Genomic DNA, 24,386 nt, shown 5'->3' with positions numbered 1-24,386 from the left:
AGTGTTAAAAGCTGTGGTAAGATTGGTCAAGTGTTAAAAGTAGTGGTTCAGAAAAAAGTATATATTCGAATATGCTTTTATTTTGCCTTTTTTCTTGCCAATCTTACTACAGCTTTTAATACTACTGATACCAGAGAACAGGTGTTATATGAACACTGTTAACATTTAGTTTGAAGACAAAAAAATACGGTGAATTCCTGGAAATAGAGGTTGATGCACTTGGATGTGAATTTTCAACAAAATTCTAAAATTACTAAATTTCATTATTATTAAAAGGATAGCTTTGAAAATCTAAACAAGAAAGTAGTAAAATTGGAAAGCAACAGTACCATTAATTCACAAGTTATACCAAACCTACATATTTCTTTTTGTTTGTTTGATAGAGTTACTACCTATTAGGGATATTCCTGAACATTTCAACAAAACTTCAGACAAAGCATCCCAAGATACCCTGTGGATGAGATGAATAAATATGGGATGGGTGATAGGCAGTACTTTAGGTAGATATTTATAATTCTTGGAATGGTAATACTAAAAGAATGGTGATTAATGGAACAAAATGAACTGTGTAAGACCTCTACCCTTATCCCATTCAAGATTATTGTTAATTAAGGAAGGAAAAAATATGTTTATCAGTTTTGCAGATGACACAAAGCTGTGATGTCAGCTAATATACTGGATGAAAGAATTAGCACACAAAAAATCTGAGCAAGCTAGAAAGATAGGTTGCAATAAGATATTTAATATACTCAGACTTAAAAAATCAATCACACAAGGAACGGCCTAGATCAGGGACTGTCAAACTACTGCCTGTGAGCCAAATCTACCCTGACACCTGTTTTTGTATGGCCCATAAACTAAGAACGTTTTTTACATTTTAAAATATGTTTTCAAAATCAAAATATTTTGTGGCACATGAACATTATATGAAATATGAAATTCACAGTTCAGTGTCCAGGAATAGTTTTATTAGAAATGGCCACACTCATTCATTTATATATTGTCTATAGCTACTTTTGTGCTATAGTGACACAGCAGAATAGCTGTGACAGACTATAAGGCTCATAAAACCTAAAATATTTATTATCTAGCCCATAAAAAATTTGCCAACCTTTCATCTATAACATGCAGAGGATTAGTTGATTGCAAAGTCACTATAAGGCAAGAGTGTACTATATCTGCCCCCAAAGGTAAAGGAATGTTATTTTAAATTACATTAATGTAGCTAAGAAGGAACTAAATTCTACCAAAATCTGTGAAAACCAACTAAGGGCCAGGCACTGTGCTAGTAATGCAAAGACACTACGTAGTAATCTTTGACTATGTAAACCTAAGACAAAGACGGTGACTTAAGAATTGTTTCTGCCTTTAAGTTCAGAGTCAAGGAGAATGGACAAACATGAAACTAATAATTTGTTATGTGCAAACAGTGTGATCCACATCTAGAATACTGTGTTCAGTTCTAGGTAGTATAATTTAAGTAGGACATTATCAGGCTTGATATTGTTCAGAGAACAGAACGTTCATGACGATCTATAAACTATGTTACATGGAGGGAGTTGAAAGACTATCGTTTAAAGAAGAGATACTTTAGTGAGAGAAATATGACAAGTTTTAATATCACAAGTCTTCACAAATGGAAAAAGGATTTAACTGGACTCAACAAATACGAACTGTAAGCAGGAAGACATCATAGATGTAAGAACTTTCCAGCAAAGTAAAGATTTTTAATCTTTTCCATCCCTGAAAGTGTCCAAGAAGAAGACTAGGTGATAACCTACGGAGGAAACCAGAGAAAGAACTCTTGCACTGGGGTTCTTTTAGCCTGAATGAAATTCTAGGAAAGGTAGATTAGGAACAGATAATGAAAAAACTTGAAAGCCAGGTAAAGATGGTAGGCTTTAGCCTGTAGTCCAGTAGTTCTCAATTGGACTGGGGGTGATTCAGCCCCCCAGGGGACATTTGTCAATGTCTAGAGCCAGTTTGGCTGTCATACTGGGGGTGGGGGGGTGATGCTATTGGCATCTAGTGGGCATTTCATGATGCTGCTAAATATTCCACAATGCACAGGACAGTCCCCCAAATCAAATAATTATCTGACAGAAAATGTGAATAGTGCAGAGGTAGAAAAACCCTGTGGTAACCTACTTGGCAGTGGAAATGTGGAGGGTGGAGACTTAAGGACAGAATTTGCTTTAAAAAAGTAATATGTTTTAGGGAAATATATCTAGCATTGATGTGTAGTAGATAAATAAGAGCATGTATTCTCCAAATGTTCAGTTCTTTTCTGACGTCACATTCTTACCACCTAAATTATCTGAAGGAAGCAAATATGTACTTTAATACAAAACTCATTTCATACCTCCTATAGCCACCAATACCCTTCCTTTTTCCTGTGTTGGATGGAATTATTTAAATAACAAGAAACGGCAGAATTTGGGTTCACTTTAAGGTTTCTTTGTTGCGCTTAATGCGAAAGAGGCACACCAATCCCGAAGAAACCCATAACACAACTCAACAGGTATGTTGCTTCCTTAACTCCAAAATGCAGGTTCAGGATGTAATCTAACCCCCCATCCTGGGATGCCTTACCTAACTCACACGTGTTCACTCAGGGCCTCAGTTCATCAAAGGTGGTGCACTCTGGGGTGCCATCCTCTGCATTTTTAAAACTCCCTGACCCTGGACTTCCCTGATGCCTTATCCTCCTCTAAACACAGTGCCACTTACCCAACCCTTTCACCTCCAGTTCACGTAACCTTTCTTTCCAAAAAGCTTTCTGCGCCAAGCCTTCAGTTCACTTTCTTCTTGTGGTCAGGAAAGAGTACCCCTTGCGTCTGGTACTCTTAGAACCAGACTCCTCAAACCCTTTCCCATAACATCATCCACTGGGAACTTTTGTGTAAATTAGAAAACGGCCATCCTCTGCCTCCCCAGGGCCAGGGCCTATAGCTTGGTATCACTTGAAAGGCAACCAGCCCTGACACTACCCTTTCACCTCCGTCCCACACCCTTTTACTCAGTTCAAGACCATTTCAATAGCTCCAAGGGCCCTAAACACATACTTTTGGACGCCCGGCCCAAATTACATAAAATATATGAACCCACATCCTACATCAAATATAATTCTTAAGTATATGGGTTACGTTCCAGTTAATAGGTTACATTTGGATACATTTAATAATTTCTATTTGGAACTGATTTTCCCTTTTGGGGGTCAAAACATTATTTCTGGCTTCCAGAAAGTTCGTGGGCTGGCACTAGTGTCTCTAGGACTCAGGGGAGTGAACAGACCTGCGTCATGCGTCAGTCTTCCACCATCCCGGTCACCTCACCGCCCGCCCACCGTCCGCCTCCGCGCCGCGCGTCTCCTCACAACCCCAGCCACGCTCGCTCTCTCCCTCCTCCACCAGCATCCCCCACCTCCGTCGGCCTCGCCCAGCCAGGCTCCCACCTCCCCCGGTGCCAGCCGAGCCCGCCGAACCACCGTGCTCGCCTGGGCCTCCGGTTAGCTCTAAGCGCGCAGATTGTCGGGCCTCGAGGTCTCCCTACCGCCCCGCCCCCTTCCCTTTCCGCAGGCCTCCGCGGAGTTCGCGGGCGCTTAAATCCTACTCCCGGATCTTCGCTCCACCCCGCCCACAGGCTCTGCCCCGTCCCGCCCCACCCTGCGCAGCGCGCAGGTCCCCAGCTCCGCCCCGCTCCCGCCCAGCCTCCTCCGAGATCCCAGTCGCGCACAGCTGTACTCCCGGTTGTACGCGCCCAGTCTCCCTCAGGCCCCGCCCCCAGACCACGCCCCCGTGCTCTTCCTTACTGCGCGGGCTGAGCTCCGCAGCCCCGCCCAAGGGCCTTTCCCTAGGCAAGCGCCTGAGCATACGCTGCTTACCCTCCCCCAGCTAAGCTGGCTCCCTGGGGCTTCTGAGACCCACGGGACCCGCCCTCGCAAGAGCACGCACGCGCAGTCCCCACCTCTCCCTGCTCAGAGCCCTAGGCCCTCAGGTCGCCAGCCCCGGGTCCGGCCCCGCCTCCAAGCGCGACCCCGCCCCTCATGCCGGGTATCGCGCAAGCGCGCCTCCCCTGCCCAGCCATCCCCCCGCCCCCGACGGCCCCGCGGTCCCAAGGCGCAGGTCGCCCCCAGCCCCCTCCCTTCCCCCGCACACTCTCTGTCCCACCCTCCCTAGCTTTGTGCCGGGGGCGCGGAGCCGCTTCCCCCTTCAGCCGCGCCGCGGGAGGAGGGAGCCGTCAGCGAGGAGCTGCTGCTGGCTGCCCCAGGCAGGGGCACAGGTAGGTGGCGGCCGCGGGCTGGGCCGCTCACCGAGCCCGGGGCTGCGAGTAGGGGCGGGTGTGAGGTTTGAGGGAGGGGTGGAATGGGGGGAGGGGAAGACCGAGAAGGACGGGGCTGGGGTGTGGTTGGGTGAAAGGTGTGAGGGTCTAGGGTTGTCAGAGACGGGTTTAAGGGTGGAGTTGGGGTGCTGGGGTAGTGTATGGGGGCGTGTGAGACTTGGGGTTCGGGGCCTGGGTGGGAAAAGGGAGCAGGATTAGCTTGGGTGGATTTGGGGAGGGACATGCGTGGGAATTTAGAGAGAGAGGGAGAATTGCAGTACTGGGGAGGGGGAAAAAGTGGGATTAGAGGAGTGCAAGGAGGAAAGGATCTAGGATGGGAATAGGAGAAGGGGTGGGGTTTTGGGGGCAGGGAGAAGTTGTTGGGGCTGTGAAGTTGGGCATAGTGAGCGTGAAGGATTTTGAAGGTTGAGGGCAGAAGACAAGGAAAAAGATGGAGAGTTTGGGGTCCTGGGAGAGGGAATCTCAGAATGGGAGGAAGGGAGGAGTACATGGTGAAGGACAGAGGAAGAGTGCATGGGGGTTAGAGAGGGCGCGGGTGGAATGGTGTGGGGGGGAGGAAGGAGAGCCAGGTGGAGGTGGGCTTGCAGCTGGGCGACAGGGAGCCGTATTTCAGAAGGGATGGAAGGATTGGAAGGGCGTGAGGTTTGAGAGGTGGGGGCAGGGGAGCTGGGCGTGGGTGAAGGGGGTGGATTAGGAATTTTGGTGTGGAGATTGCATCTTGTGTGAGAAGCTTAGAGTTGGCAGATAGAAAAGCTGTGAAATGTCAGGGTGTAGGAGAGATTGGCCTGTTCTAAGGGGAAATAAGGAGCTAGGTATGGTGAGAAGGCAGGTAGGAAAGTGCAAGTTATAGGACAACAGAAATGAGTTGAAAACTGGGTAATGGTGGTGACCCAGAACAATAAACTTGAGATTGTTAGTTGGTTATTGGTGGTTTGGAACTAGTTTCTGTTCAGGTTTTTATGTTAGAAACTTTCTTCAGAATACTGCATTTTCAAATAAACCAAGGGTGTCTGCAGCCTTGGGATGACGGCCATGGATTGACAGGTGTTTTCCTGGTGTGTGGATTTGGGTAATTTCTGCCCTGGCAGAGGAAGGAGGGGAGGCCTCAGTGTAGCTCTGTCCTGGCTCTGTTCCCACCAACTCTTTCCTCAGTTGTCCACTGTTTTTTTTATCTCCTCCCTCTCTCACCCCTCCCCCCCAGCTTGAGTCAGTGAATACCAGAGGGATCCAACAGGTGGGTGAGATTAATTTTTAACATTTTTTTATCCTTAAGGCTGATGTCATATTTTTATTCTTGAGAGACAGCATCATGCAGTGGCAAGAGCTTGAGCTTTGGAGTGATACAGCCTTGAGATTGAATTCTGGCTCTGCCACTTATTAGTTCTGTTTCTTAAGTAAGTTACTTTACGTCTCTGAGCGCCTTCATCTGTTAAATGGTGATCCTGACTTCATAGGATTGTTGAGAATTACAGGAATCATTTAATATAGTGCCTAACAGTGCTTGGCAACTCAGTGGTAGCTCTCACACCCACTATTGTTATCATCATAATCTTACTATGATTAATATTCCTGGGGGATTGTTAACTTACTTTACCTACTAAAGTTAGGCGTTTTCTTCTCTTTGTTTTCAAATTAGGTATCCATAGACTCAGCTCACAATTTTAATTGTCTGCTTCCCTGACTCTGTCCTTCCAGTCCACTTGACTGGATAGTCATGAGTCTTGCTTGGCAAACTGGCTTCAAGATCTAAAAAGCTGTTTAGTTATCAATTATTTTATCTTGCCTCTTATTCAAAGAGGCTGAAGAGAACTGAGTTTTTAATGTAGTAAGGCTACATCTTATTCATTTGATGAAATGACATGCTTCATGGTAACTTTGGCTCATTTGTGGTGACCAAATACTAGAACATGCACTATTGTAATAGTTTTCTATGAGGTTTTATGGGTTACAAAACTCCCTCTCTGGAGACAGGCTTAGAGGCTATCAGAATGCCCTGTTACTCTGTCTCTCTAATATGAAGTATAGCTAATACAGATCTCCACTGGACATTGTTATTCTTTCACATACCAATTACTTAAATTTTCCAGTTCGTGTAGTATTTGTGCCATGGTATAGAATAGGCCCTGTCTCCTGAGGGGCTCCCTTATAATAGACCACTCTGTGTAACAGCCAGGCACAAGCAAAGTCAAGTTACAGAAGCTTTGTTTGGAATTTTCTCACCTTTATGGTTCTTAACCTTGAAAGGCTTAAACATTAATTCAATTCTTAGATCATTTTATAGTACTTCACAAACTCTCAGGAAGCTCCTTATTGTGAGAGTGCAAGATGCACAAATTTAGTAGTAGAAATCAAAGGTCACCAGGATTTCCTGACCATGGTCAGTTCCTCAAGTATCATAGTTGAAGAACAGAGAGCCCTTGGGGTTTCTGGACAGATGATGTGGGCTTACTCTTCAGGAAATATTTGATTTTTTTCATCGTTTAGAAAGAGAACTAGCATTTGATGAGTAATTTAAAAGTAAAATATAGCCAGAACTGTGCCGTTTTTGAAAATGATCCATGGAAGCCGGAGCTGCCAGGATTTGGGGCAGCCTGGGTAAGTGTCCTCACTTTGGTCCCAAGCTGCCTGTGCCCTCTGCTGGATGGAATCAGATTTTTCTGATTTTCACCGGAAGTGGTCATCCATTCATGCATTTGTCCATTTTACTCCAAAGTTTATGGAAGACACTATTGCAGGTGATGGTTAGGGGTACTACAGATAGGCAGACCCTATTTCGTTGCCAGGAAGTTTACAGTGTGCTGATTACTTATAATATGTTATCTTCCATGGAATTTGTCTTTCTACTTTTAAAATTAAGTCATTCTTGTTTGGGGCCATATCTGGTATCTACTTTCTGGTCTACAGGTAGAGTAGGACTCTGAATGTCCAAATCCAGAGATAAAGACCGAAAGGGATCTGCTTTATCTCCTTATCAAGATTAAACTCTGTGAGACTGAAGGGGCCAGGTGCTTACCCCTGGAAGAAAAGCTTAGAATAAGTGAAGTATCTCCTCGGCACCAGGCACTGAATACTGGCGAGAGTATGGGTTATGAGAGCCAGCCAATTTTTTTTTTCTGGTTTTTAGATATTTTTTTTCCTCCCTGGTAGTACCAGTAGCAATATACTCCCATCATCCTCTTTGCTTCTACCACCTGCAAAAGGGTCTGGCGAGTGGGGGAGGAGTCTGCAGCTGTTGCCTGGTAGAGGAGCTGGCTCCTAGCAACAGTATCAGCAGGCCTTGCAGCTCAGAGTACTAAGTCTGTCCCTTTGAGGTCTCACCCTTCCTCTTCATTTGGTTCAGCAAATATCTGTTGAGGACTTATTCAAGCTAGGCTCTGTGTTGGGCCTGGAAAAGAAAAGAGAGATGAATCAAGTTAAGTGTCGTGTACTCAAAGGGCTCACAGCTTTGGGAATATTAGCAAGTGAACGGACAGTACACAGTGCGAGGTGCTATGTAAAAAGAGACATTGGTGCTCTGGGAAAACCAGACAGATGTGTGCACTAGTGCAGGGGTTAGGAAGTTTTCTCAGGAGAGGGATGGTGGTTGAGCTGAGTGTTAATGGTAACTAGGAGTTAGCTAGGTCAGGGAAGCAGAGAAGGATGTTCCAGCCAAAAGGAGCAGGATGTGCAAGGGCCAGTGAGACGAGAACACAGCCAACTTGCCTGGGTCGTATGGCTTAGCCAGAGAGTAGGGCATAAGGAGATGAGCAGGGAAGAGTGAGGCTCTCGGGCGTGGCAGGGCCCTCTTTTCTGATGTGCTTTTATACACATAATTATCCTCAGGAGAAACATGGATCATACTGATACCCACAAACAGGATCAGTGTTTGATCTCCAGAGACTCAGCATTTTTGATCACTGACTTGATTGATTGTTGACACTTTTAAGTAGGTTCAGAGCTACATCGTAGCCCTGCATTGATGCAGAAGAAACTGGGTTTGTTCACTCTAAAAGTCAGTCAGAGTCTTTTAGAGATAATAGCGGCTTTTTGACCTATATTATATTAAGTTTTACCTAAAAATTGTAGCAATAATAATCATATACTTTCATTTTATTTAACTTGGCAATTTCTCGAATATTTTGAAACCTCACAGTTCCTCAGGAAAGCAAGTGTTTATTTCAGTTAGCGCTTGGACACAAAATGTCACCCATATGATTGCATAAATACCCTGCTGTTTTTTTTTTTTTTACCCTGCTGTTTTTGATATGTTGCCTTACTTCGGAAGTGCCAGCTAACTGAAGAAGTTAAGGCACAAGAGCTAACTAAAAGCTAGTTTAGTTAGCTAGATGGTGGAAGCATCACACCTTAATAGCTTTTAGTTAGCTCTTGTGGTGGAGGTCTTTATTTGTGGATCCAAAAAACCATGTTGCTTGTGGTCTGTGTAAAGTTTAGCAAAGGAGTAAACTTTAGTTCCATGAATATCTACTCAGGGACTATTACATGCCAGAGCACTATGTTGTTAGGGTGGATGAATTAAACATGATCCTTGCTCTCAAGGAGCTCAAATCAGCAGAACACGCCCAGAAATAAATCAGTAGCAGAACTGTGAGCCAAATGCAATAAAGAAATGTGTGGAAGGTGCCAAGGTAGCAAGGGAGTTATTAGTTTCTAGCCTTTGTTCTGTGTGTAAACATGTTTTAAAAAACAGAAATAGTTGGACTTCCCTGGTGGCGCAGTGGTTAAGAATCCGCCTGCCAATGCAGGGGACACGGGTTTGAGCCCTGGTCCAGAAAGATCCCACATGCCTCGGAGCAACTGAGCCCGTGTGCCACAGTTACTGAGCCTGCGCTCTAGAGCCTGCAAGCCACAACTACTGAGCCCATGTGCCACAACTACTGAAGCTCGCCTCCTAGAGCTCATGCTCCGCAACAAGAGAAGCCACTGCAATGAAAAGCCCGTGCACCGCAACGATGTGTAGCCCCCGCTCACTGCAACTAGAGAAAGCCCACGTGCTGCAGTGAAGACCCAATGCAGCCAAAAATAAATAAATAAAAATAAATTAGTTAAAAAAAAACAGAAATAGTAAATTCCACGTGTACAATTTGTAATTTGCAAATCAATAAAAAATTTTATCATTTTAATGGCTGCATAACATTCCATGGTATGGACGTATCATCATTTATATAATAACACCCTTGTTGAACATTTAGGTTATTTTAGGTTGTTTTGCTAATATCAGCTGTGCTGCCATGACTTTCCTTGTAGGTGACTCTTTGACCACTTCTGTGATAACTCCCTTAGAGTGAATTTTAGAAATGAGATTTGAGCTGGCTTTTGAAAGATAAATAAGAGTTCACCAGATAGACAAGAAAAGGGGAAGCATAGGAAAGGGCTTCCAGGTCGAGGTAATAGAGGTAACCTCCAGTGCCATAGTTCACAGGCAACTGGTAAGCTTTGATTCCCCAAATCAGCTACAGGGCCTGCCTGGAAAGCTCATAAAGCTCTGGGCACAGCAAGATGAAGTTACACGTTACAAATGGCATTTTAATTGGATTTGATTTCCTTGTGCCTTGCTTTTACAGTTGCAACCAAGGCAATGTCTTACTACCTCAACTCAGAAAACCACCTGGACCCAGGGCCTGTCTACGTGCGAGAAAATGGGCAACTGCACATGGTCAATCTGGCCTTGGATGGTGTCAGGAGTAGCCTGCAGAAGCCAAGGCCTTTCAGACTGTTTCCCAAAGGCTTTTCGGTGGAGCTTTGCATGAACAGGGAAGATGATACTGCACAGAAAGAGAAGACTGATCATTTCATCTTCACATACACCCGGGAGGGGAATCTTCGGTACTCTGCCAAATCCCTCTTCAGCCTCGTCCTGGGCTTCATCTCTGACAATGTTGATCACATTGATTCCCTTATTGGCTTCCCTGAGCAGATTGCTGAAAAGCTGTTCTCTGCTGCTGAAGCCAGACAGAAATTCACAGAGCCAGGTGCAGGGCTCAGGGCTTTACAGAAATTTACAGAGGCCTATGGAAGTCTGGTGCTTTGCTCCTTGTGTTTGCGAAACAGGTGGGTGTTCTGATTACGATAGTGAGTATTTTATTGGGTGTGTGAATTCTGTCAAGCTATGGGGCTTAGTGGGCTTGGGCACTTTCCCCATCAAACAGCCCTTGAGTTCAGAATTTCCATACACGAAGTGGTAGGCCATTTTGAGAAAAATCATTGTCTTTCTCCCTTACCCTCCCAGACAACACTTAGGTTTATTTTGTAAACACTTTACAAGGATTAGTTGATTGCCACAGCTCCTCCATTAGGTAGTAAATACTCCTCTACCAACTTTTCTAGAAAGAGAAAATAGAAAAGAAAATGTGATTTGCTAAATATCTCTTGGTATGCTCTCGGGAATGTGAAGATTAGTAACCAAAGTTCCTGTCTCTATTCCAGTTTTCAGACCACTAGATATTGAGCATTAGATAAAAAGCAACTTTAGAAGAATAAGTGATTAAAATTTCAAGTGTCTTAAAGTTTGGAAATTTTCAGTAAGGTCCCAACACCAGAACCAGGGTCTGTCTATTTTCTAACAAAGCAGATGTTTTCTCTTATCACCTGCCTTTGCTCATATACTTTTATTGATTTATTTAAAATTTTTATACCACCGTCGTGTAAAATGACTTTCAAGGCATCTACTAATTAAAAAGAAAAACTTGAAAAAATACACAGAAAATTTAAACACAAACACAAAAAGGTATAACGTGGAACATAAGCCTCCCTCCCATCTCTCTCCTGTTTCCCTTCCCCAGAGGCAACTACTGTTATCAATTTCTTTTACATAATTCCAGAGATAATTCTGTACATACACATGCATGTATAGCTGTCCCCTTTGTTATACAAACGGCAGCACACACACAGTGCTCACACTGGTATGCACTTTGCTTTCTTCACATATTTTGAAAATCATTTTCCATCAATATGTGTAGATTTTTAAGATAGCAGTATAGTATACCATTATATATATCTTTATACATTTGGGAATATACTCTATCTATAAATTGTATTCTGTTTTTTCCTCCACGTACCATTATACCTTAAGTATTTCTCACAATAGGGAAGATGCTTTTTATCCATTTGTGATGTCTGCACACTGTTCCAGTGGTCAAATTGGATGAGAATAGCACTTCCATTCACATTTGATGAGCACATAAATTAATGTAGCATTTCTGGAAAGAAGCTTGGCAATATGTATCAAAAGCTTTAAAAATATTCATATCTTTTGTTTGACCCATTAATTCCATTTATTAAGAGTCTGTTCTAATTTCTAATGTAATAATCAGATATGAGAACAAATACTTTACATAAGGGTGTTCATTGTAGTACTATTTGTTATAGTGAAAATCTGAAAGCTGAATATCCAACAAGAGGAAATTAATTAAATAAATTATGGTACATTCATATAATGAAATAGTGTATAACTTTTAAGATAATATCCAAAGATCATTTAAAATGGTGTGGTAAAATGTTCATTATATAATAAATGAAAAAAATAAAAATAATATGTATGATCCCAATTTTGTTTGTAAAAAAAATAGGAAAATTTACATGTATTGCATATATAGGGGGGGAAAAAAGAGAAGCCCACTGAAATGTAATTTAGGTAATGAGATTGAAGTTGGTTTTAATTTTCTTTATAGTTTTCCAGATTTTCTTAATTTTTTTCTCCAAGGAATGTGTATTACTTTTATAATCAGAAAAATATAAGAAACATTTTTAGCAATCTTTTGGCTCATATTTTATTGCAACAATTACAAATAAGACAATGCTGCCTTATTCAGATATAAGAGTAAGATTTTTCAGTTGTGATCAAAAACTTTCCTTCTTTTGAATTCTCAAAGGAAAATAGAAAGAAGGCAGGAGATTTGGGTTTGCATTTGCAATTCTCAGCTGAAGCTGCAGCAGCAAAGGTTTTACCAGCATGAAAGGGTTCAGGTCATGGGGAAAGAGCTTGAGAAAATAATTGAAAAATAAGATAATCGTGTAGGTACAGGCACTTGCTTTGTGGGGTTGGGTCACAAAGCTGCCTGCCAAAAGGAGAAGCCAGTGCAACTGGGTTTCAACCCTACAAAACTGTCTCCTCCCTGTGATTTTTAATCCCACCGGTGGTCACAGGGAGGCAAGTATTTGCCTTAAAATATCACCCTGTGTAACCGAAGTAATTATAATAGCTACCATTTAATGAGGGCCTATGAGATGCCATTTACTTTTGGAACATTTTTTCTGATTTTCTTAATAGTCCTTAAAGGAAGTGATCATCAGCTCCATTTTCTAGCTGGAGAAATTGAGGCTCACAGAGGTTAAGTAAGCTTCTTACAATCATACAAGTAATTAGCATTGCTGGAACCCAAACTCAGGTCTGACACTAAAATATCTGTGCTGTTTCTGTTGCTTCTCCACTATACTCTTCTGAACTTTTTAAGGGGCAAGTTGTAAGACTAATTTTGAGCGAGACCCTAGAGCTTCAATTACGTCCTAGATAAGCATGTAGTAGTGTCTGTGGTTTTGCATGTTCGTTTCTCAGCTTTGATTTTTGTAATGTTTGTTAATCATGTTATACGTTTTTGTGTCCTTCCCAGATAACCCTTGTTTCAGAATTACTAAATATCTTTTGGTTAACTGATCAAAGGATGTGTGTTTTCCTTTCTGTAATTGCCAGTAATTCCCCAAATTCCCATTAACCCACTTCAACTCTGTGATTGGAAGATGGAAAACAGCAGCTTTATTTACAATGCAATTAAAATATGTCTGAGTAAATAAGGCTCATTTGTGTACCCAGCTGAGCTCAGTCACCAGGCAGCTTAGAGGGGGTATCAGTGCCCCAGGCCATCTGTACCTAGCAGTCAGGCCAGCGATCAGCTTCAGTATATCTTATTCTGATTGGAAGTAGGAAGAAAAGAGATCTAACTCCCTTCTTGTCCTTGGATTATTCAGTGCTGTTTTTGGTAATTATGATTCTGGCAACAGTAGAGAAATGTGAACACTTTTAAGTATAACCCCACTGATCCTAGCTTACCATCTCGCTGTGGAAACTTCTAGACATCCATGAGAAAAGTGGATGAGAAAGGCATGCTCTTGCCCACAAGCATTTCCCTGTTCTCTTAGACTCCTCTCCTGTTTCCTGTCTCTTCTAATCCCTTTTCATTTTTTCTCACTGACATCATATGAAATAGATGGACAACTAGAAAGCAGGGTGGAGGCCATAGCCTGGGCTGTGCAGTGTCTTTTTGATCTTCTTTTCCTCTCCAGAGGCCTCCTGATACTTCCCGATAGCAGATTGGCAAGGTGCCCCAGTGTAATTAAAGTGTTCATGCTCACAGGTTTGCCTTAATAACCATCTAGTTTAGAGTGAGTTCTTATAATAGTCATGCTGCACATACTTTTGGAGTAAAGTTAGCAGGATAACAGTGGCACAGTGACGTGGGCAGCTACTCAAACTTGTGTTTGAATAGAAAAGATAAAACCTGACTGTCAAATATATCTTGGTATGTTCTTGGGGATGTGCTGGTTAGAACCCAGAATTGTTGGCCTGTTCCAGTTTTCAAAGCACTAGATACTGAGCATTAGATAAAAAGCAACCTTAAAGGAATGAGTGATTAAAATTTCGAGTATTCTAAAGTTTGGAAATTCTCTGATGAAATCCCAGCACTGACACCAAGGTCTGTCTGACTTATAACAAAGAAGATTTTTTCTCTCGTGTCCTGCCTTTGCTCATATGTTTTTATTTATTTATTTAAAGTTTTTATTCCACCATCACATAAAAAGATTTTTAGCTTAAAAAATTCAACCTGTGCCTACATAGTAATCAGTAAAGTCTGCTTATTACATAGTACCTTGTCCTGATGGAATGTTGATGTGTCACAAAGCCACAAATGGTGATGTTTTAAAAGAAGGAAAAGAAAAGCTGTTGATTGCTCTCCACGCCCCACAGATATCTGGTGATTTCAGAAAAACTCGAGGAGATTAAGTCTTTCCGGGAGCTGACCTGCCTGGATCTATCCTGTTGCAAGCTTGGAGATGAGCATGAACTTCTAGAACATCTCACCAATGAGGCCCTGTCTAGGTATTGACCTGCCACCATTTGTAGATGAATTGTTTTGTTTCTTTTTTTAAAGGATGATCAATTGGGATCATCTTGAAGAATGTTGATTACTTCCCAGTCCTGTGTTTATTTGCTAATTCTCTTTTCTAAAACGATTCAATCTTCATTTACTTGGTACAAGCAGTATAGATTGGACAACTCTTAGGAAAGTAAGTCACTAGGTTCTTTACCTCAATAAACTTTATTTCAACATATAATACTTGACGCTACCTGTGTTGAAAAATGATTTTGCCGTGGTTTATTCTAGCAAGAGATGAGAAGTTATACAGTTTCTACAATCATTATCATTTTCTATTTTAACTGCTAATGAACTGTAAATTATTTAAAATGTGAACTATTAAAAGACAGCCAAATAAATCCTTTTCAAGAACCTTAATTTAAAGAAATCATCCAGTTCATACCATTCACAAATAGTCCGACTGATCTCAGTATGGCCAGCAGAGACAAGGCAGATGGATTCCTTTGTGGTTTAATAAACACCCAGAAGGATAACAGTACTACAAACCTGAGTCTAACCTGTTTCTTGGGGCCTGCCTAGGACAGTGACACCTACCTACTGCCCTGTACAAAGGTTTTTTTTTTTTTTTGAATTTTATTTTTTTATACAACAGGTTCTTATTAGTTATCTGTTTTATACATATTAGTGTATATATGTCAATCGCCATCTCCCAATTCATCCCAGCACCAGCACCACACTCGCACCCCCGCCACTTTCCCCGCCTCAGTGTCCGTGTGTTTCTTCTCTACATCTGGGTCTCTATTTCTGCCCTGCAAACCGGTTCATCTTGTACAAAGGTATTTTTGTACAAGGTTAGTAAAGGTTCGGATTTCTTGAGTGTGGGACAGTGGAACACATTAATAACACCAGTTACAGGTTAGCTGAATGGATTGGGTTATGTCTGTACCTTATAAACCCAATCTGAGAATTGGATTTATAAAATAATTAGAATGAAAGAATTGTGCTTTGCATAAAGAATTCTCATAGGAGTTCTTAGCAGACTTTCCCAGTATATTTAGAGTGGTTTTGGTTTTCACACAGCATTTGTCAGGAATGCAGCTTTTGTGATAAACAAGTGTATTTATATCCTTAATGCAGTCCCTGTTTACCTCATTCCATCATATACCTTTAGTGCCCTCTGCCATCTGAGACTAGTACTACATGACACTTTGATCAGTAAGTTAACCCTCACTTAGCAACTGAAGTAGCACCAAAATATCTTTAACTTTATTAAATGCATTATGTATGAAATAGCAGAGGTTAGGAGATATATTTTTGAATGAAATTTATGAAAGTATGTTCTCGTGACTAGACTTTCTCAAATGCTCTTTAAGTAATTTACTTATGGACTTTGTTTTCTAGTGTAACTCAACTCCACCTGAAGGATAATTGTTTATCTGATGTCGGGGTGCGGAAAATGACGGCACCAGTTCGAGTGATGAAAAGAGGCCTTGAAAATCTAACATTATTAGATTTATCTTGTAAGTTTTATTAGAAGTTATAGATGATTAACGTTGGAAGAATGGACTTAGAAATCATTTAGTTCTTCCTCTTTGTTTGAGAGGTGATAAAATTGAGGGGAGGTGACTTTCTTAGGTGCCACAACAAGTTAACGGCAGAGCAGGACCTAAAGCCAGAGGCTCTTGACTCCTGGCCAAATACCTTTCCTGGCATGGTGCCACCTCTGTAAGGTAGTAAAAGACCTTACAGATTCACCCATGCCACTTACTCTCTGCAGACAGGGCAACCTTTCATCATATTCACAGCATATATGAAGGACGTTTGGCTCATTTTTACTTTCTTTGAGTTGCTGATCTATAGTGTCTGTCAGCTAGGTCATTTTTTATCAATAATTGCTTGGTGAAAATCAGGATGAAATTCACAGTTTTGATAACTTGCACAGAATGAACCAGTTATTGACTCCAGTAGTAGAAAGAGGGTAAGATCATTTATGATTTAACTGAGCATTTATTAAATATGTGGCAGGATGGTATGGTGTCAAAAAAATAGAAAGAGCAGGGGTTTGAGGTCAGAGGACGCTCCTTGCTCTGCTACTGTGTGCCCTTGTGCAAGTTATTTAACCTCTCTGAGCCTTGGTTTTGGCTTGTGTGAAATGAAGATAATAATGAATGCCCTCCCTTCCTCCCAGGGAAGTCTATTCATTTAACAAATATTTTTGGAGTGTCTACAATGTGCCAGGCACTGTGCTCATGGTCTTTAGGACTCAGTGCTAAATGCAGTACTCTCTGATATGAGAAGGTGATATGTAAGAAAGGATTAAAAAAAAATGCAGGTTAGTAAGACATTAATAGTCTTTGTGCCTCAGTATCCTTGAAAATCTTTTTAAAAGAAATCTTTTACTTTGGACGTAAAACGGCTGTGAACAAAGTCTAATATACCATTCTAATACATGTTTACGTATGTTGTTTTCATGTGGTTCCAAATTAAACCCTTTGGAATAACTATCTGGTTCATTAATTTTTCTGCTAACCCCCAGCTCCTAGAAAGTTAAAGCTGTGAAGGATGTTAAGGATCATCCAGCGTAGCTCCTTCACATTACAATAGGAAAGATAAGATTTCTACATTCAATTTACTCTGAAAAGCTTGTTCACTCAGTATTTTCTATTTTATCATTGTTTGGCCTTTTTTCCTGAGCTTATTGTTGGCATTGTAGCAATACTTATAACTATAACAGAATACTATCTATGTTTTGACATTTAGGTAACCCTGATATCACAGATGCAGGAATTGGATACCTCTTTTCTTTTAGAAAACTAAACTGCTTAGATATCTCTGGGACGGGACTCAAGGTAAGACTTCTACTCCCTTCTCTTGCTTTTCCAGACTTACAATTTGATATTTTGCTTCTGCTAATCGGCATTTAGAAAGGACTGGGATCTGTGATGGTGTTTATTTCCTACTGAAGGCAAGTAGGAGTTAACCAGATGTGTGTGCATTAGTGTTCTGGTTTTCCCTTACTAGGACGTCAAAGCTGTCAAACACAAGCTTCAGACCCACATAGGTCTCGTTCACTCCAAAGTGCCTTTGAAGGAATTTGATCACAGTAACTGCAAGACAGAGGGCTGGGCTGACCAGGTAAGGCAGATATTTTCTCCTACAGTTAATGTGGCTTCATTTTAATTCCAAGTGTCTTATTCAACACTTGAACAAATGTTAATCCTCCTGGTATTCCTTGGCTGAATTGTCATCTTCAGTCGAATCCGAGATACTGATGGCCTGGTAACTAACCCAGTTACTTAAGAAAAGGTGTTAGGTGCCAGTCCTTAAATCACATGCTCTGGTTGCTAGATTGTGCTTCATCCGTATGGGACCTGGAAGAAAACGCCTTCTTATAAATGACTCAGAAAATAAATGAATTCTTGCTTGCTATGCAAAAAAGCAGTGTGAACCAACTTCACAGGACAGATTCTCTTAGCAGTGTGTGTATACTGGAAGGAGAATAAGTCACACTGATAAGAATTCAAATCTAACTCTTTCCCTTTTGGGGGGCAAATTTCTTAACTCTTAGTGAAGAAACCTTTTTTTATCCTGAGCTCTCCCATTTTCTTTCTTTCTTTTTGAAGTTTTAAATTATGTACAAAGAACTAGGACTGTTTGGAAAGGTAGATGTCCTGGATGAACCATTCAAGGAAGTTCACTTAGTCCAACTCAACGAAGCCGATATCCTCCAAGTACTGGCAGAAACACGGGTGACACATATTGAGGCCATATTTCCAGATCAGACTATGCTAGTTTGAGCACACTGAGCCCTTCCATATTCAGCTTCTTAGCTGAACTTTGATGCTCTCTTGTCTTTTTGATGGTCTTCCTTAAGTTGGTAAAGTACAGACTTAAGTAGAGAGTCAGAAGGTAACCAAGTAGTAGAGCACCAGTAGATGCCAGCCTCCCTGTGGCTGGTGCCTTTCTCCTTCAGATGCTTTAAACCAATGTTTATTGCTGGAGGCCTAGAGGAACCACCAAACTTTTTGATCTGGATCCCTCCTTGGCTCCAAGCAATAACGCATGGTTGTGGACCTATCCAACCACCTGATTGTAGCATCACCTCCCTATAAGTAAGCAAGAAGGGGTCCTGGTGAAGCACTTTGAAGTTTGTGAAAATGCATGCTGAAATAATTACAACAGTTCATTGCCAGACAAAGTTTATAGTGCTGGAAGAATCCTAGATACATCCAGTAGACTTGGGGCAGGTGTGGGATGGTCTTACAAGGGCTTGATGTAGTTTGGTTATGGTAGCAGGTGACATGGTGGAAAGAGCATAGGCTGTAGGGTCAGAGGCCTGAGTTTGGGATCCTGGCTCAGCAACCCAATAGGGATATGACTTAAGGCAACTTTGAGTCTCTGTTTATTTATCTGTAGAATGCAGAAACCAACACCTTTCTTGCAGAGCTAAGGATGAAGTAAAATACCTAACAGCCTGGACTGAAAGCACCGTGCAGTCTCAGCTGGGCCCTAGGACTTGGCAGCAGTGCTTTATCTATCTTTTGTTGATCCTTATTGAAACTGTTTCAGGCTGACTCCATCCTCCTCCTGCCTCATTCTCAGAAGGTGACACAGAAAAATGAGGCCATCTAACAGGAGTCCTTTACTTCCCTCTGTCTCAAAATTTCTACAATTCTGCAACATACCCCATTTCCCTCCTATCTAAGGGAACAGGTATGCCTCTTTTCCTTTCAGTTCTGTTCCCTGAGATCTCCAGCTTACTCTGTGATATTTTACTAATAATTATTTCCCTCTACTGCCCCACCACTACATCTTCAATCTCACTGTCTGTTGGCCATTTTCTTTATGTGTATAAACATGTTACTTCTATTCTCACATGTTCGTTATCCCCCATTGCGATTGTGAGCTGTTTTCTTTTCTTATCTTCCCACCTCCTCACTGCCTACTCAGTTCTTAATCCCTTGTAAACTAGTTCTGGCCCTCACGGCTCTGCTGCAGGTGTCGTCCTGAAGGTGGCATGTGATCTCATTATTCACCTTCCTTGGCTTTTCTGCAGTTCTGATATAAACATGCATGCCTTATGCTTTTTCTCTCTGGCCTTCCTGCTCAGTATCCCCTAACTTTCTCACTTCTCCCTTTAGCTCTTGCTGATTCCTCATTTCCTCTTCTCTTCTATCTCTACCCACTCTCCTGGTGATCTGAACTGTTCTCAGAGCCTTTACTGTCCCTGCGGGAATGATATCACCTTCTCTTACACGTTAGACCTGTTCCTAAATATTCTCCATAAATCTCTGCCAGGCACCTCAAATTCAGCTTGTCCAGAACCAGGCTTGTCTTCTTCTTCCCCATCCCCAAACAGCTCTTCCTAATTGACATTCTTATTTCTGTTAGTAGAAGCACAGTTTTCCTTATTGTCCCCTGAGCCACCAGATTCAGTTCATCTTAGCATTCTTTTAGATCTGTCCCCATTTTCCATGCTCAGGGAGGTATCATAGAGGGGCTGACAACTAAGATTTATTGAGTGCTTCCTATATTCCAGACACTGCTAAACCCTTCATGTATGTTAATCTCATTTAATCCTCACAACCGCCCAGTGGGCTATGTACTATTATTAATCCCGATTTTACGGATGAAGAAATTGAAAGACAGAAATTAAATCACTTGCCAAGGGTCCCCTGACTAGTATTGGTGGAACTAACTCTGGAACAATATTCTTAAACTATGTGTTGTGCTGCCTCTGTGACCTGAAAATGTTTGTCTTGACTTTCTTTTATGATCATTTCATTGCATACCATGAGAAGTGCTGAATTTAAAGTTCTTGCTACTTGTGCTATATGTGAAACAATTGTTTACTTTATTTATGTGTAGTTTATACTAAACCAAATTTTCAAAAGAATTTATAGTAGCTTATAATAAAAATACATTTGTAGCAGTTTAAAAAAATGGAAACTGATCATGAAGTGTCATGAGAATATGGAAACATGGTCATTTCACACACGTACAAGAGTGAGTTATAGTTGGTATAGTTTAAGGCTTGAAAGTGAGTCTAGGAATGTGTGAAAAGTGTTATGACTAAGATTTTAAATTTTAGTATTTAGTTTAAGGATATGCAGTTTATTTCTAGATTGGAATAGAGATGAAAATAGGGAGTCAGCTTTGTAGATTTTTTCTGAGTCATGCAAGTATGTATATCCAGCATGTTTGTATTCTGACCAACTCATGCCTTAAAACAGAAAATCCAGACTTGACTTGGTTCTTCTTATCACCATCATCTGAAGTAAGATTACCATGGGGGTTTGTGTTTATGGAAAGAGAGGGGTGGGGACCAAGGAAAGCTTGAGACTTTGTTTGGATTCAGATCTTTCCAAATACATTTTAGATTGTTCTGCAGTGGGAGCGTGTGACTTCGGAAGCTGTGAAGCCACGAGAAACCTCGGAGCCTGGAACAGCTGCTCAGCATTTCTGTGAGAAATTCCCTTTCCTTTGGAGTGTTTTGCCCTTAGGTTATTTGCCCTTAAAGCACTTAGCTCATCTTCACTCAGTGGGAAAATTAATTATGATAGTATTGACTTAATTAGATCACTGAGACTTGTATTCTGTCAACACAGCTTACAGTGTAAGTTCACACTTAGCTTTGAGTACCAGCACCAGGAAAATAACTTATTAAATGTATGTATGTATGTACATATGTGCTTATTGACATCCCATCTTGTTCCAGAAAAAATTTGCAGTGGTACAAAAGTAGATGGATATAGAACATTAAAAAGGAATTAAAAGTGCAGCCAAAAGGGACAAGCAACCCAAGTGTCCATTGACAGATGAATGGGTAAACAAAATGTAGTATTTACATACAATGGAATGTTATTCAGGCTTAAGGAGGAAGGAAATTTTAACACATGCTATAACATTGCTGAAATTTAGAGACATTCTGCTAAGTGAAATAAGCCAGTCAAAAAGACAAATGTTGTATGAGTCTTCTTATGAGATTCCTAGAGTGGTCAAGTTCATATAGACAGAAAGTAGAATGGTGGTTGCTGGGGACTGACTGAGGTGAGGAGTGGTAGGGAGTTACTATTTAATAGATACCAAGTTTTAGTTTCCGGATACCAAGTTTTAGTTTCTCCAAGCTGAAAAAGTTCTGGAGATGGATGGTGGTGATGTTTGCACAACAATGTGAATGTACTTAATGCCACAACTATACACTTAAAAATGGTTAAAATGCTAAATTTATGTTATGTGTATTTTACCGTACTTTTTTTCTCTAAGGAGTTAAAGGATGAAATCGAAGTGAAGGAAAAATAAAGGTAGAAAAATAAGAAAAATTCAGGGCAAACCAAAAAATATAGGATAAGGTTGTATCATTTGCTAGAGTTGTGCCGCAAACTTGGCTGTTTTTAGAAGACAGAGTCAAGTCCAGATTTTGAGTAATAATAGCTGACGTTTTTTCAAGCTTTTACTATTGTGCCAAGCATTGTGCTAAGCCCCTTATGTTACTTTATCTTCACATCACCCTTATGAAATAGGTTTTATATCCCTCTAAAGATGAGGAAACTGAATCTCAGACAAGTCACTTGCTCAAGGTCATTTATGCAGCAAGTGGCAGATCTGAGATTTAAATCCAAATCTGTGATACTCTCATGTGAGTGCATACCTTCAACCTGTGCTGGTGCATTTGCTGTAAGTTACTTTACAGGGCACTCAATAGGGAATAAAATTAATCCAAACCTCACCCTGTTTGGGCCTCTTATCACTTCCCTTGGATCATCTTTCTGGACTTAGGCAGCCGTTAGCAGTGGCATAGGAAAGCTCATTGCCCTTCCGTTTGTCACCCTTACAGATGGGAAGCGGGCTCGAACAGAAGCCCCAGTGAAGTGTCACCTGGCAGACGCCCACATGAATTCTTCTGAGAAACTCCAGTTCTATAAAGAGAAAGCCCCAGATTGCCATGGACCACTGTTGAAACACGAAGCCCTCTCAAGCCAGGAGTCAAAGAAGAGCAAGAAGAGAGCTTTCGAGGAGCCAGAGAAGGAACAGAGCAACTCTTCACAGTCTTCAAAGCAGAAATATGTGTGTCTTGCTGTGGAAGACTGGGACTTGTTAAATTCCTATTGATTGGCGGATATAAGTTGACCATTTTTCCCTCCAACTCTAATGTACGAAGAAAGGGGGCTGATGATGTTTTCCTTTTCGTTTGAATTTACCTATGGCATTAGCATAGCAAGCGGATATTTCTACTTTTGTGGTGGGGGAGGGGAATGCTATGGAAGTATGTAATAATTTCTAATGTATATTTTCAATACATAGTAATTTTTTCAAATAAACGTTTTTGCTGTCCTTAGGTTCTCCTTGTGAAAAATAGACTGGAGCCACAGGAAGTAACACTTTGGTTTGGGACAAAGGCCATGTGAACTAACAAGGCAGCTTAGCGTCATTTGTTACTACTCCGGTTTGGCCCAGCCTCAAGTTAAGTGAGTTGTTTAAGGTCCGGAGCTTATAAGAACCAGAATTTATATTTCTTTCTGTCCAGCTGTAAAGCCCACTCTATTACATGGCCTTCTTAAATAATAGTTACCATTCATTAAAATCTCAAATATTAGTTCTATTAAGTAAACCACCAATTATCTTCACGATAGTCCTGCCAAGTAAGGATTATCACGTCCATTTATCAGATGAAGAACCTGAGACCAACGACTCACTTTAGACCAGTGCTTCTCAAGCTTTATTGTGCATGCAGATCACCTGGGGATTTTTTTTTTTGTTTTTTGGCCACACTGTGTGGCATGTGGGATCTTAGTTCCCCAACCAGGGATCGAACCCACGCCCCCTTCATTGGAAGTGAGGAGTCTTAACCACTGGACCCCCAGGGAAGTCCCCTGGGGATCTTTTTGAACTGTAGATTCTGATTCAGTAAATCTGGAGTTGGGCTTGACATTGAACATTTCTAACAGGTTTCCAGATGATGCTAGCGCTTCTAATTTGTGGGCTACACTTGGAGTAGCAAGGCTCTAGACCTTCATTGTCCAGTACCGTGGCCCCTACTCACATGTGGCCCCTGAACACATGAAATGTGGCTAGTCCAAATTGAGATGTGCTGTAAAATGCATACTGGATATCAGATATCAGAGTCCAAAAGTATGAATGAAAAAATCTCCATTTTTTTTTTTTTTTTTTGCGGTACGCGGGCCTCTCACTGTTGTGGCCTCTCCCGTTGCGGACCAACAGGCTCTGGACGCGCAGGCTCAGCGGCCATGGCTCACGGGCACAGCCGCTCCGCGGCGTGTGGGATCTTCCCGGACGGGGGCACGAACCCGTGTCCCCTGCATCGGCAGGCAAACTCTCAACCACTGCGCCACCAGGGAAGCCCAAAAAATCTCCATTTTAAAGTATTGATTACATGTTAAAATGGTAATTTGGGGGTTAAAATATTAACTTCATCTGTTTTTATTTTTCTGATGTGGCTACTACAATATTTACGTGGCTTGCATTCGTGATTTGCATTATATTTCTGTTGAACAGTGCTGCGCTAGACCATATTCCATCCATAAAAGGTGAGCTTAAAGCAAGACTTACTGGCAAGTAAAAGGAAGGGAGAAAATGCCTCGAGGAATTGAGAGCATCGTTGTGGTAGATCTGACATCTGGAAATGCTCTGGAGTTTAACCAGGATTTTAATAAAAGTAGATCTTGGATCTGATATGTGTTCTATTTGCTATTCAGAGCTAGTCAAGGTGCTACTCTGTAAGTGTGGCCTGTTGCCCAGGATCATCTCAGAAGTTCTGATTTTTGAAATTTATCCAATGAAAAAGCAGATTCAGTGAAGATTGTTTTTTGTTGTGGAAGTAGGGTTGAGCTTTAAAATGTCATTTGGGTGAACAGGAGCACAGCTTGCCAAATTCCTAGTACAGGCAGCCTTACTTGTCAAACTTAGCATATATTGTTAGTCAAACCTGAGTCTAAT

At 41.4% G+C, this 24,386-nt stretch overlaps 2 protein-coding genes across 11 annotated transcripts in view; one reads left to right on the top strand and one right to left on the bottom strand.

The window, feature by feature from the left end:
- Positions 1-3,611, bottom strand: part of IFT25 (intraflagellar transport 25) — a 33,437-nt gene extending 29,826 nt beyond the window's left edge. For 4 of the 10 annotated variants that reach the window (XM_082658890.1, XM_082658889.1, XM_082658882.1 and 1 more), the window contains exon 1: positions 3,455-3,578. The gene's annotated coding sequence lies outside the window, so the exon portion shown is untranslated. Of the gene's footprint in view, positions 1-2,730; positions 3,146-3,294; positions 3,311-3,423 lie in introns of those variants that run through there. The other 6 variants (XM_082658883.1, XM_082658891.1, XM_082658888.1 and 3 more) reach the window with 5 other exon arrangements.
- A 491-nt stretch (positions 3,612-4,102) lies between these two features.
- Positions 4,103-22,763, top strand: LRRC42 (leucine rich repeat containing 42). Its single transcript, XM_082659042.1, has 8 exons — positions 4,103-4,281; positions 9,903-10,389; positions 14,300-14,431; positions 15,831-15,949; positions 17,190-17,278; positions 17,451-17,564; positions 20,809-20,893; positions 22,267-22,763. The coding sequence occupies exons 2-8, from the start codon at positions 9,917-9,919 to the stop codon at positions 22,539-22,541; spliced, it is 1,287 nt and encodes a 428-aa protein (XP_082515168.1). The 5' UTR covers positions 4,103-4,281; positions 9,903-9,916; the 3' UTR covers positions 22,542-22,763.
- Positions 22,764-24,386: the final 1,623 nt, after the last annotated feature.

The sequence above is a fragment of the Grampus griseus genome (genome assembly GCF_964374135.1).
Source record: "Grampus griseus genome assembly, chromosome: 1".
In the NCBI taxonomy this organism is placed as follows: Eukaryota; Metazoa; Chordata; class Mammalia; order Artiodactyla; family Delphinidae; genus Grampus; species Grampus griseus.
The sequence above is the reverse complement of the archived record's forward strand: the minus strand, read 5'-3'. Positions and strand labels throughout refer to the sequence as shown.

What these genes read in the sequence shown, in the direction of transcription:
- LRRC42 (XM_082659042.1), top strand. Translation starts at nt 9,917, where the DNA reads ATGTCTTACTACCTCAACTCAGAAAACCACCTGGACCCAGGGCCTGTC. An exon ending in TCCTTGTGTTTGCGAAACAG is followed by an intron (nt 10,390 to 14,299) that starts GTGGGTGTTCTG and finishes CACGCCCCACAG; the next exon opens with ATATCTGGTGATTTCAGAAA. An exon ending in ACCAATGAGGCCCTGTCTAG is followed by an intron (nt 14,432 to 15,830) that starts GTATTGACCTGC and finishes TTTGTTTTCTAG; the next exon opens with TGTAACTCAACTCCACCTGA.